Below are 14,676 nucleotides of genomic sequence, written 5' to 3'. Positions count from 1 at the left end.
GCATAATGAATTTTCCTGACTCTAACTGATTAGAATAAATTAGCTTTTATCAGTTTAATCAGTAAAGCTGCAACAAATGTGTATGTTTTGCAGTATATTAAATCACAAACAATGCATCAAGGAATACAGCAGTAGTGCTCAAAATGCAAAAAAAAAAAAAGAGAAAGGGAAAAAATGTTGCAGTACATTACCTTGGCAGACGTTCTGCATCTTTACCTCTAGCCTTCAAGGCCTTAAAATTCTTCTCCCAGTCTTGAACAGTGTGAAGACATTTTTCAACCAGTACTTCAATGTCCAATTGCCCAAGTACTACCCACTCCTATTAAACAGTAAAACATCCTACTTAAATTCTTGCATTTTTTGTTGCTTAGACATAATTGTGTACTAAATACATTTGCCTAAATTAGGCAGCTTAATTCTATAATGTGGCCAAAGGAAATATGCAGTGGTCATTCAAAACTTTCAGTAAGCTGGGTATAGTTTAATGACTTTCATTCAGTTTCATTTATTAATTTATCTCAAAGCACTTCTAAAAATACAAAAGTCATAAAAGGTATAAAAGTGGGGAGAAAAGAGCAACTATATAATAAGTTAAAAAGAATGATAGGCCTTTTTGTCCGATTTGGTGAAGTTTCAGCCAGAAACTAGTAGTCCATTGGTCGTTTTGGGCCAATTCCTAGCTCCCTTCAGCCCCCTGCTATAAAACACGCTAAATGCGCCATAGCGATTTAGCTGAGTTGCCACTGTTGCACACAAGAGCAGCGGCGGTTAAACAAGGTTAAACTATTCGGGCCATCTAAATTCCACTCTTCAAATTTTCCCTTAGAACTACCTTCCTCGAGCTGTACTGCTGATCTAACCAGCATATCCTATAACTGAAAAGTTCATCTCTACTTGATTCCCAAGTAGACTATTCTCTATCTGTAAAGCCTAGCACTTACTCCTACAGTACTTGCCCCTTGATAAAGCACTCTTATTATAGATAGTACCCCACCAGTCTAAAACCCACTTCCCCCGGAGTCCTTTGAAAGTCTCTTTATCTACTACTTCTAGTATGTCGAGGGATCAATTGCTAGTGTCCTCCCCAACTCAACTGGTGAACCTGGGAATATTGAGGCAATGTTACAATTGCCTCATGTACACAGACAATCCTCTCCTTCTCCCACAAAACACAAATACATGCGAGAGATGCAACTATACGGCCAAACTGGAGGCTGAGCTCTCTCAACATAGGACTGGCAAGACCAGACAGGAGGAGAAGGTAACCACACACAATACATACCCAGTCACACATGGTACCATCACAACTTCAAATCATACACATACTCACACAAAGACATACTCGGAGGCTCTGATCAAAAATTTACCAAAACAGCAGAGGCCACCAAAGCAGACACCCAAACAACTACCACCTCACGACCCAACACATGCAACACATAGACCACACAGTCAGAGTGTCAAACAGTCACAGCCCTTAAGGCCAAACAAAATGCCAGACACACTTGTCATTGGTGATTCCATAGTCAGACACACTGACGCCCCGCCACCAGACTGAGTAAGGAGAAGGTCACAGTAAGCTGCCTGTCGGGCGCTAGAATCCGCCACATAACACAAGCACTCAGGTCTCTCAACAGCAGGTACAAGTACGACTCAGTCATTGTCCACGCTGGTGTCAACGACCTGAGACATACCTCCTTGGACTACATGAAAAGGGACATCGAGGAGCTCTCTGATTATGTAGCCCAGGCAGGTATGACCCTGACCTTGAGCAGTATCCGACCTTCACCTAGAATGATGCCACAATACAGTGATAAGATGATCAGCTTTAATAATTGGCTTAAATTCTGGTGTCATTCAAAGGGGATCCAATGTCTGTCTGCCTGGGATGACATGCTGGACAAGCCACGCTGCTTTGCAAGGGACGGCTTGCACCTGTCACCCCTGGGCTTCCGGATATTGGCAAAGGCTCTTGCCACCCCATAGTGCCTTTTTAGGCAAGGCTCAAATTCTAAACCTACCACCCTAGAACACCAAAAAGGAAAAAAACTAAGGGTAATGCTGCTCAATGCCAGAAGTCTCACTCTCAAGATGCACGCACTTGAGGCCCTTCTCAATATGGAGAACATCGATGTCTGTGCTGTGACAGAAACCTGGTTCAAGGCTCCTGAGAGCACCCCAGCACTAACAGGTTTCACCTCATATCATGCGTTCCGCCCCAAAATCCGGACAACACCAAGAAAGGAGGGGTGTCCATATTCATAAAGGACACCCACACCTCAAGGTTGGTGGCAACGCACGATGCATCGGAGACCATCCAGGTGCAATTAACCATAGGCAAGACTGCTCTGCAATTTGTAGCATGTTACAGGCCACCCTCTCAAACTCAGGAACCTCACATGGCCTTCCTGAAAACATTGGAGGGGATAAATGTATCTCCAAACACCATCATACTAGGTGACTTCAACTACCCTAATATAGACTGGGAACACTACTCAAGCCCGAACACTCTAACCCAAAGATTCCTGGAGTTCATAAACTCAAATGCCATGGAACAACTAGTCACCATCCCCACAAGAGGAGATAACATACTTGATCTCATCATCACGAACATGGGATCAAAATGTTCAACACCGGAAGTATACCCCTCACTGGTGAGACCAGATCATAAACTAATCTCGCTGGAGGTCCTCATCCCGCCCCCACCTCAAACAAAAAAGACCACAGTGAAAAACTTCTCAAAAGCTGATTTCACACTTCTAAAAACTAGTGTGGTCTCCTTTAAGGCCCCTGATCCAGTGGTAAACATTACTCAAACCGCTGAATCACTTACAAATGCCTTCTACCAGCACCTACAGGACTGCATGGATCAGGCAATCCCAAACAAAACTAAGACTCTCTGTACCAAAGGCAAGCGTCCAGTCTGGTGGACCCCAGCCATAAACAAGCTCTACAACAAAAGGAGGAAGCTACTACAAGATAGAGCAAAATCCTTGAAAGGTAAGACACCTTTGATCATTATAAGTAAAAACTAAGAGCTCTCATAAAATCATCCAAGGCAAATTTTGAGAGAAAAATCGCCAAGGACTCTAAAGAGAATCATAAGGCCTTCTTTAGCTATGTTAGAAACCTAGGAGGAAACTCCCAGATATGCTCAGAATTAGTTCAAAATTATGTGAAAATTACTGAACCTACACACATTGCTAACATACTGGCTGACAGGTTCAGTGCAAACTTCTCCCTCCCCAAAAGGAGAGATATCTATTCCAGAGGATTGTTGCCCCCAAACATCTCCAACGCCCAGGTGAGAACTGCCCTCACTAAGGCAAAAACACAGCATCCATGGGACCGGATGGTGTCCCCGGCTGTGTGCTTCATGAACTCAACGAGGAATTAAACCCACAGTTAGGACAGCTGTTTAATCTTAGCCTCACCTCAGGATACGACACAAGGAGTGGCGCGGCGACTGTGGTCCCACTTCATAAGGGCGGTGCCTCCACAGACCCTGGAAATTACTGCCCCATTAGCTTGACAAGCCTTATCTGCAAAGCCATGGAGAGGATCATAATGGAACTCATAAATAAAGACATAGGGAACTTGCAGACTTTGGATCCAACCCAGTTTGGCTTTGTCAAAGGCAGATCCTGCCTCTTAAACTTGGTTGACTTTTTCGAGACAGTCACCAAGGCCATTGATGAGGGAAAGGCAGTCCATACAGCCTACCTCGACCTGGCAAAGGCCTTCACACAATACCCCACTCAGGTATCATCGAAAAACTCATCAGCTTGAATGTAAACCCATACATCACAAGATGGGTTGCAAACTGGCTAAGTGACAGAACCCACAGGGTCAGAGTTGCTGGAGCCATGTCAGACTCAAAGCCTGTCACAAGTGGTGTCCCACAGGGCTCAGTCCTGGGTCCACTCTTGTTCGGCATCTACTTTTCTGAAGTACAAGCAAACACAGGAGGGTTATGGCTGACAAAGTTTGCAGATGACTGCAAACTGGCTTATAGTCGAAAACACATCTGACACAGATATCCTCCAGAAGGGCCTCACAGAAACGGATAACTGGTGCCAGAGCCATGGCCTGAAGTTAAACGCCAAAAATGCATAGTCATACCCTTCGGAAAAACAAGGTTACCCCTAGCTACCATATAGGTGGCAATCCACTGAGCACAGAAAAGTCATCAGGGATCTGGGGACCCAAGTTGACAGTAGCCTTCGCTTGACACTCATGTTGCTAAAGTAGTTAGGAAAACCTTCTATATCGCCCACCTGATCATGAAGGGATTCACATCTAGATCAAGGGAGGTCATCGTCCCCTGTACTCATCACTCATTAGACCTATGATTGAGTACAATGCCCCATTTGGAATGTATCTGACCAGACACCTGCTGCAGCTTGAAAGGCCCCAAAAGTTCCTCACCAAAAGGATAAAGGGTCTCAAAAATATGTCTTATGCTGCCCGACTGAAAGAACTCCAGCTCTATTCAGTCTCATACCGCTTGCTCAGAGGTGACCTGTGCCTGACATATAAGGCCATGTCAAACCCAGATTTGATGAATATGCTTCACCTCAAAAATCTAGATCCCTCAGAACCACAAGGGCGGGAGACTTAAACCTTGACACGGTTATAAATAGAACGTGCTGGAGGGACAGATTCATCACCCAGAGACTCCCTATGCTGTGGGATAAAATCCCGGTACATGTGAGGCAGAGCACCTCGCTGGCCTTGTTCAAGAGGAATCTTGACCAATGGATGGGAGATCGCAGATATACCCCAGGGATTACTTCAGTGTCACTGCTTGACAGAGGCACAGAAAAATGATAGGCATAGTTTTTATTCAAACTAAAGGGGTGGCGAAAGCCACATAACTATGGGCTAGGCTTATAAATGCCCTTGGGCAGATAGCCTAGTATGAACCTATGAACCTATGAACCTATATTCAACTAATAGTCTCTGGGTGGGGGAGGGAAAGTACAGAACAACAAACTGTAAATTCTAAGCAGTCCTTATAATAACAGTGCCACACTGGAGTTTGTGAATTCTAACATCCAGTATGCAAACAAACATATCTGAAAATCCTGCCTCTGTGTGAATATGTGACTTACACTGCACTAAAGAGTAAACAAAATACTCTAGCAAGCAACTAATTTTAGAAACAGAATAATGCCCCTTTACAAGAATTGCTTTACTGCTGTGCTTTCTAGAGTAGCAGCAGCAGCAGTCTGGTCGTAAAATGCATGAAAGGCTACTTTTCTCAATGGATAAAATGCACAGGTTAGACTAATGAATGGCTCACATGGAGAGCTGTTGTCAGTAGAGCTGCAATTTGAGATGGAATCTGTCTAAAACCTTGGAAACTTCCTGCAGGTACGTTTACCCTACCCCCCCAGCCAAAAATGAGCATGCTCAGAAAGGCAAACCTGAAATGTAAACAAAGTCTGAATCAAAACAAAAAAATCCCTGGGATTGTCCCTTTAAGATTAGGAGGGAGAGTGGAATTTTAGAGTAAGGCAGTGAGGACTTGGACTGGGAAATGGAAGGGAATTTTAGAATTACAGTTTATATCCTGGTAGGGGTATACAGTTTTATTGGGTCAGGTTTAGTAAGGCTATGCAGAAATGGGAGATCAGGCTAGTCGGAGTTTAAGCACTGTTTTTTTCGAATAAGTGGCAGTGTGCATGTGGACACCTGTAGCAGACCCAATCAAAAGATGTAATAGGTCATCCATTACTACCATTATGTGATGAGACAGTTACCAAGGCCATAGACGTGGGATAGGTGGTTCACACAGACGACCTTGATCTCGCCAAGGCGTTCAACACCATTCCACACTCTGGTATTATAGAAAAACTCAACAGCCTGAACATAAACCCCTACGTCACAAGATGGGCTGCCAACTGACTTACAGACAACTCGCACAGTAAGAATAGCGGGCTCCAGGTCTGACTCTAAACCAGTCACAAGTGGTGTCCCACAAGGCTCAGTTCTGGGATCCCTACTGTTCGACATATATTTCTCAGAAGTACAGGCAAACACAGGAGGACTATGGCTAACCAAGTTCACCGAAGACTGCAAACTGGGAGCCATAACTGACTCTCCGGCTGACACGGACATCCTCCAAAAAGGCCTTACTGAGACAGACACCTGGTGTCAAAGTCATGGCCTCAAGCTAAATGCCAAAAAATGCATAGTCATCCCATTTGGGAAAAACAAAACACCCACGGATTACCACACCGGCGGCAGCCCCCTTAATACAGAATAAGAGATCTGGGGACCCAGGTAGATAGTAATGTCTCCTTTGACAATCATATTGCCAAAGCAGTTAGGAAATCCTTCTATGTGGCCCATCTAATTACTAAGGGGTTCGCATCTAGAAATAAAGAGGTTATAGTGCCCCTCTACTCGTCACTCATCAGACCCATCATAGAGTACAATGCCTCATTTGGGATGTACCTCATAAGACACTTCCAACAGCTTGAAAGACCACAAAAGCACCTCACCAAGAGGATTACTGGCCTCAAACATATGTCCTATGCAGCCCGACTGAAAAAACTCCGGCTGTACTCAGTGGCATATCGCTTACTCAGAGGTGATCTCTGCCTGACTTACAAAGCCATGTCCAACTCAGAACTGATGGACATGCTCCACCTAAAGAAATCCAAGTCACTGCGAGCCACACACTCTAGTGAGCTAAACCTCGCCACAACAATAAATAGAACATGCTGGAGGGATAGATTCCTGTCACAGAGACTCCCCATGCTTTGGAACAAAATTCCTAACTACATTAGGCAGAGCCCCTCACTAACAGTCTTCAAGAGAAGCCTTGACGAGTGGATGGGTAACAGAAAGTACACCCCTGGGATCACTTCATTGGCTCTGCTTGACAGACTTAATCAATGGGGTGGCGAAAGCCGACACACTCTGGCTAGGATTATAAATGCCCTCAGGCAGATAGCCTAGTACCGACCTATGAACCTATATATATATATATATATATATATATATATATATATATATATATATATATATATATAAACTTCCTTTAAATTCTCACCTCCACTCTCCAACTTTTTCCTGTTTCAGGAAGAAAGGGTATAGCCTACAAACAGTTATTTTAAAAAAAAAAAAAAAGTCATATGTCTTGAAATCATAACTTGCTAGCAAATATCTTCCAGGTGTTGGCTATCATAGCAAAGATTCACTATGTAATGCTTTCTAAAAAGGCTCTTTAGCAGGAAGTAGATTTGTAGAGCTTTTCTAAGTAAACAAGAGGGGCGGCATGTGAGAATTCTGGGTCTATATTAGAAGACTGAATGTTTAGGTGATCGAACACCTAAACATCGGTCTTCTAATATTGAACTGCACAATGTCGAACATCCCAGGGAAACTCGTCCCTCACCTACAACACAAAAAACATTACTTTACATCTAAATTAATTGGGGAGCTTCACCCCCCTCCAACTAAATATACCCATCTCAGAGGTCGCTCAACAGTAGGGAACTAAACTCCAGCGAACGGCCAAGGGAAATCTTTCCCTGAATTAAATCGGCCATTCGCCGATTTTTGCTTTCGATATTAGAAGATCGATGTTTAGGTGTTTGATCACTTAAACATTCGGTCTTCTAATATAGACCCGACAATTCTGGCAGATGTGTGCCTTCAGAAAATGACTATGAATTTACCAAGTAGATTTTTATATCCGTTTACAATGATTGCTTTTCCCAGTGCTGCAGAATGATACTGTCATTGTCATCAAGTTATCTACACTAGCAGTGAAATGAGAAACTTATATTAATGGTCTCTCTTTGCAGTCAATTTTCTTTTTTTCATTTGCATTCTGCATTTCTGCTGTTTTATCTGCATCTAAGGGCTGATAAACAAAACTATTGCGCATGTCTGTTGCCTTGTTCCAAAAAGGTCATTACAGAATGGAAAAATGCATCACAGAAAGGATAGAGAGTCTTCCCAAAGCACATCTACAATTATGAGATTTGTGTCCCAGGGACATCCTGGCTTGTTTCAGTGTAGACCCAGAAATGTCTGACAATATTATGTACTTGAAACACTATTAATTTGATTTAATTTGTTGTCTGATAACCAGCCTAATGTAACTAAGGGTCATGCAAAACAAAGCCAATGCCAGCACTGAGTGGTAACACAGAAGAGAAACTGATGTTGGACAAGGTGCCAGCTCATTATAGGGCACACACCCAAGCACAAACACAACAAATACACAGCACACAAACGCTTACAGTTAAAACAAAGAGCACACACCTGCAGGCGATCTTGTAAACTTAAACAACTCAGGAATGCGGGAGGAAACTGAAGTAACCAGCAAAAATGCACACAGGAAGGATGTACGAACTCCACACACAAAGGTCATAAGCCAAAAAGTGAATTGAAAAAGCAAGTGCTGTGAGGCAGCACTACTAACTGCTGGGCTAGTGTACTGCCAATAAAACATTAACTTTTTTTTTTTTTTTTTTGTGGAATCCAGCTTAATACAAGACAAAAGTCAATTCCCATCTGTATCCGACTGTAAATCAACAGTAAAAGAAAACACCCTATGACATATTTTGACTGTTCCAGTGACTGTGAGTTAATGCAGCATGCTCATTTACTTGAAGTGGACTTGGTCAAATCCACTTCGAGCAAAATCCAAAACTCGAAAGTTGGCAATGTCGAACTCCAATATTGCCGAAGTACAAATCTCGCCCCTATCTCGACCCATGTTAACGTTCGGTCCTAGTTCAAATTTGACATGTATTTCAGCAACACCGGACTTCGGCAATGTGAGTTTTGTGGACATGAGTCGATCATACAACCATTCGACCAAGTCCACTTCAAGTAAATGATAGTAAACACACACACACATACACATATATATATATATATATATATATATATATATATATGTGTGTGTGTGTGTGTGTGTGTGTTTTTTAATCCAGAGGACCAAAGTACTTTTTTTAAGCTGTATGGGATGCTTAATGACTCTTCTCATGTGGTTTGCGGCAAGCTCACTGAAGGGCCTGTCTCCAAACTTATGGTCTAGAAAAAAGGGCAGCCAGTCATTTTAGTAGTTTTTAACTGTAAAGGCTTATCAACCAAGTATCTTGCATTACTGCTGTGGAAATTATTTTTTTTCAGTTTGATTCAGGTAAATGGACTGGTCTACTGACCTTTTTCAGCTATAACCCAAGTACAGAAAAAATAAGAGACTACAAGACAAGTCAATACAAGCGTGTTTAAAGAAGATGTAGCAAATTCAGTAATAAGTGATGAACTATATACACCATTTATAAAAGACTAGTACTAAAGTAAAGTATCCACTATGTATAAGTGTGTAAATATATACGTCACCAACCACTCTTTCCCACTCCTTCACTGTCAACCATATCCAAGGACAACTCCCCTCTTAGGGATCATGACTTGCCATAGAGCACGTCATTGACCAACACCCTCCCACTCAGAATGGGCATGCCTCTCTCTCCCTGCCACTCTTTCAGTCACATGGGTCGGCAGAGGCTTAGTCAAGGCTTTATACTGCTACACCACCAAAGCACCTTTTAGTGAGTAATTTTGGCTTATTAGAGGGAGTTTTCTTTTCAGAGATGGGCAGAACACCTTTACAAGAATTTTGAAAACTAGGATCCACAGTAACAGAGTAACCCTGTTTGTTAGTGGAAGCCAGTGGATTACCTGGAGTAACTGACAACAATGTGCCCCTTGTTCATAAAGGAGAGCAAATGTACGTATTTTTACTTCAGCGGACAGTAGTTTTTTTGACAGTTGTAGACCGAATGCATAATCAGTAGAGATGAGACATGGTCAAATTTACAGGTTAACACATTTTTGGTTATAGTTTTATATGCTGCTGAGTAGAGGAGGTAGTGTGTCTAAGAGCGCAGTTTTAACTGAAAAAGAACTTCGGAAGTAATTTTACCAATATGGTTAGAGAAATTAAGGAAGGGTTCCAGTGCTAGTCTAAGGTATTCCCATTTTTTTACAATGGAAATAGAATTGCCTGATAAGTCTTTAATAAGTCAGGTAGTGACTTGAAGTTTCCTTGCATTTGAAAAAAGGACAGGATTGGTCTTAGCTTTGTTGACTAGTTGTTTTTTACCCCTGACCCAAATACAGAGGGCAGAAAATTTTGCTTGTAGATAAGTTTGGAGGGACTGATGTACTTTGTTGGCATCTAGCAGAAGTATATCATTACCATACATAGTAATGTTATGCTCTGGTATCTGTGAAATAAAACATGTTACAAAGTTTCTGTATGTTGGCATTAGTGTTGATGTAAATTATTAAGATTATGTAAAGTTAATGCCTAACATAATGAAAATTTACTTTCACAGGATGCTTTTGGTCTGATAACAGCAAAACCATAGCTTTCCCTAATTGCTTTACTTCTTTTGGGAACTATAGGTTATACAAAGTATGAAAAATTGTCTGACTATATACTAGAATACAGACAATGTATGACAAGACAAGTAATGATTTGCCCAAACTGAGTCAAACTAAACACTCAAAATGGCAGCACACCACTGTCTACCCTGCTACAAAAAGGAGCAGTCAACTCTATAGTTAAGTGATCTTTTAGCTCAACATACTGTAGTGTAACACACACTTCAACACTAATGCTGAGCTTCTACCTACAAAAGGTGCAATAGTTTTATATATATATATATATATATATATATATATATATATATATATATATATATATATACACACACACACACACACACACACACACACACACACACACACGTTGAAAACTCAAAATATTTAAAATTTGTTCAATCCAGTGGGCACCCCCTGCTAAAAAATAAACCAACTCCAGGATCGCAAAACAGTGGGGAAAGGTCCTATTTTCAATACTTTGAATTTTCAACATTGTGGGTTTTTCAAAATTTTGAGTTTTTTTAACTAAATGAGTGCATTTATGCATTCCTCGGATGAGACTTTGCCATTTTCTTGTGTTGGTGGCAGCTCAATTGGACGTAAAAAAATCCCACTATTGAAAAGGGTAGAAGTTTCCAGATGCCCTGGCTAAATTTTGCACTGTAATGTAAATAACCCTGAAATGAGTCTACTAGCCTAGAAGGACTAATCCATTTGAAGGATAAAATAAATATTAGAAATATATATATATATATATATATATATATATATATATATATATATATATATATATATAAGAAACTACTTTAATAGATCAAAACACCATATCACTGAAATTTAAAAACCCGAGAGGAAAACACTGCAAATGAACAAAAATTAGAAGTTATGTACTCACCATAACGTTCCATCTGAGTAGGTGTATTCATTTGTCTGCAACCTGTGGGTTATGGATCCGATATCGGATCCGAACCGGCATGGTTTTCCAGCTATGGATCCAAGCTCTCAGCTCCTCCCCTCACCCATAATGCCCTGCTCTACCCTCATGACCTCAGATCGAGTTTGCCAAAGCAACAACACCCTAAAAAGGGTAACATAGAATATGCAGGAAACTGAAAGGCCAGGGGGATAGGAGGGCGGGATGGTTGCAGACAAATGAATACACCTACTCAGATGGAACGTTATGGTGAGTACATAACTTCTAAATCTGAAGTAGGATATTCATTTGTCTGCAACCTGTGGGACAGAGTCCCCAGCTACCTGAATCTTGGGCGGCCATCATGGAAGGATATTCCGGAGCACTGCGGAGCCAAAGGATGCTCTACCCCTAGATGCAAGATCCAACTTATAGTGGGAAATAAACGTATGAGATGAAGCCCACGTGGCTGCTGCACAAATATCATCTAGAGGAATCCTAGCCTTGAAGGCTGCCGAGGTAGATACTGACCGGGTTGAATGGGCATGAACACCCTCCGTGCGGCCTTCCTGAAGCTTGATAAGCCAATAAAATGCACTGTGAAATCCAGCGGACAGAGAAACTTTAGAGATTGGCTTGCCCAAATTGAATTTTGCAAAGGAAATAAACAGCTGGTCGGGTTGCCTATGACCAGCTGTCCTGTTCAGATAAAATCTAAGTTGCCTGTGAACATCTAGTGAATGTAGCTTATATTCACCTTTGTTTTCATATTTAGGAAGAAAACAGGGAGGTTAATGGACTGATTGATGTTTGCTTCAGAAGCGATTTTAGGAAGAATCCTGAGGGAGACACGGTCCGGATGAAATACCAAGTAAGGAGGTTTAGCTGATAATGCTTGAAGTTCAGAAACTCTCTTGGCTGATGTAATGGCTACCAAAAGGCTGTCTTGTAGGACAAGAATTTGAGATCCACCGTAGCCGCTGGCTCGAAAGGAGGGGCGGTCAAGGCCTGTAGGACCAGAGAGAGGTCCCAAGGAGGAACTGCTTGTTTTATAGGGGCCTGAGAAGAAAAGTACCTTTAAGAAAAATTTTACACAATTTGGCTGACATAAGAGGATTAGAGTCATGGCCAATGTGATAGTGAGAAATTGCCGCCAGTTGTACTTTGACTGTGGAACTGCTGGCACCATCGTTAAAGAGAGTGGTTAGAAAGTCAAGCACTAAAGGAAGAGGAACCGTGAAGGGATTCAGGCCTTGCCGCCCGCCCACAAAGAGAAACGCTTCCACTTGCTTCGTAAACCTTTCTAGTGGATGGTTTATGAGCTGCCACCAAAATTGCCTTAACCGGTGATGAAATACCGGGAGTCCTTATCAAGAGTGGAACTGGAGCAGCCAAGCGGTCAGCTTCAGGTTGTCCAGATTCGGAGGAGGAATGCAGGATGGATGGGATATCAGATCCGGGATGGGATCTAGAATCCAAGGAGGATTCACCGAGTGAGACCTTAGGAAGGGGAACCAGATCTGTCGAGGCCAGAATGGAGCAATGAGAATCATTCTGCAACCCACCCGAGAGGCTTTCTGAAGAACTTGGAGCATCAGAGGCAAGGGTGGATAGGCATACAGAAGACCGGGTGGCCAAGCATGCACCAGAGCGTCTCTTGGGGTACCTCCGGGAGGAGGTATTAGAGCGAAAAACTGTCGCACTTGGTGTTTGAGGGAGAAGCAAAAGATCGCATGAAGGGGTTCCCCACCGTGCGAATATGCGTCCGCTACTTGACAATTGAGAGACCACTGTAAGGGGTCAGAATGGTGCGACTCAGCTTGTCCGCTAGGATGTTGGACCGACCCCGAATGTGCGTTGCTATTAGAAAGCGATTGGTGGAGATTGCCCATTCCCAAACTCTCATGGCCTCTCGACAAAGAGGGTAAGACCTTGTTCCCCCTTGCTTGTTGATGTACCAGACAACAGACATGTTGTCCGATTGAATCGCAATTGTTCCCAAGGGAAGAAAGTCCTGAAGTGCTAGCAACGCTAAGAGCACTGCTCTCATCTCTAGAACATTGATATGCAGTAAGGTCTCTGAATCGCCCCACGTGCCTTGGACGGTCCGGCCCGCAAAGTGCCCCCCCCACCCGAGGCGGGAGGCGTCCGTGGTTACCGTGGCGAGAGGGGGAGAAGCACAAAATGGGCGGCCTTTGTGGAGATCCGGGAGTGGAGCCACCACAAGAGGGACCGCTTGCAAGCCTTGCTGATCGCTATGGGATGATGCATGGGGAGAGCAAGGTATGACCACTGTACTAAGAGCGTCCACTGTAGAATGCGCATATTGAGCCTGGCAAGAGGAAGAAGTGCTATAGCCGATGCCATGGACCCTAGAGCCCTCAGGACCAACTCCGGAACAGAACTTGAATGGAGAATGGCCCGCACCTGGAGCTGCAGATTTAGAACTCTGTCCGCAGTGAGGAAGGCTCGTAAACTCCTTGTGTCTAGCCTGGCCCCTATAAAATCTAAGAGCTGTGTGGGCCAGGTTGGATTTCTTTGTATTTATTGTGATGCCCAGAAAGGGAGCAAGATGGAGAAAGGAGTCTCAAGGCCAATAGAAGTAGATGCCTTGTTGGGGCGGTAAGAAGCCAGTCGTCCAGGTAGGGAAAGACCTGCACCCCTGAAGCCTCAGGTGGGCCGCTACCACTGCTAATACTTTGGTGAACACCCTGGGGCTGTGGTGAGACCAAAGGGAAGGACCCGAACTGGTAGTGACTGGCTCCCAGCCGAAGCGGAGAAACCTCCTGAGCGCCTGTCCATCAGGATGTGGTAGTACGCGTCCTTGAGGTCTATCGAGCACATCCAGTGATTGTCTCCCAGAAGGGGGAGAATAGATTGCAGAGTGACCATTCCGAATTTTTCTTTGGGGACTGCCAGATTCAAGAGAGAGAGGTCTAGGATTGGTCTTAGTTCCCCGTCTTTTGGCACTAAAAAGAATCTGGAGTAGAACCCTGATCCGATCTGGTCTGGGGAACGGGCTGGATGGCACTTTTCTTTAGCAGATGGCCAATTTCTGGCAAAGCGGCCTCCCGTTGACCGGGTGGAACGCCGGGGAGGGACTTCAACTTTGGAAGGTGAAGGAAAGGAATGCGATATCCTCTGGATATGATTTGGAGAACCCAGCGGTCCGATGTTATGGACTCCCATGCCGCTAGGTGCCCCGAACGCCCCGACTGCCTCCAGAGTAGAGCAGTCGGGCAACCCTCAGGGTTGCTGCGCGGGCCGCTCAGAGAAAGGTTCCCTGGACCCGAAGTTTCTGGGAGCCCCTCTGCCTCTAGGGCGGCGTCCTCCCTGTCCTCCTCTGC

General features: G+C 43.6%; 1 protein-coding gene across 2 annotated transcripts in view; it reads right to left on the bottom strand.

The window, feature by feature from the left end:
* DYNC2H1 (dynein cytoplasmic 2 heavy chain 1) overlaps positions 1 to 14,676 on the bottom strand; it is a 6,555,988-nt gene that overhangs the window by 4,784,255 nt on the left and 1,757,057 nt on the right. For both annotated transcript variants that reach the window (XM_044072582.1, XM_044072581.1), the window contains one exon: positions 192 to 319. In XM_044072582.1, coding sequence (XP_043928517.1) covers positions 192 to 319 — 128 coding nt within the window. The remainder of the gene's footprint in view (positions 1 to 191; positions 320 to 14,676) is intronic.

The sequence above is a fragment of the Protopterus annectens genome, chromosome 5.part0, assembly GCF_019279795.1.
Source record: "Protopterus annectens isolate FY-2018-M chromosome 5.part0, PAN1.0, whole genome shotgun sequence".
Classification (NCBI taxonomy): Eukaryota; Metazoa; Chordata; order Ceratodontiformes; family Protopteridae; genus Protopterus; species Protopterus annectens.
The sequence above is the reverse complement of the archived record's forward strand: the minus strand, read 5'-3'. Positions and strand labels throughout refer to the sequence as shown.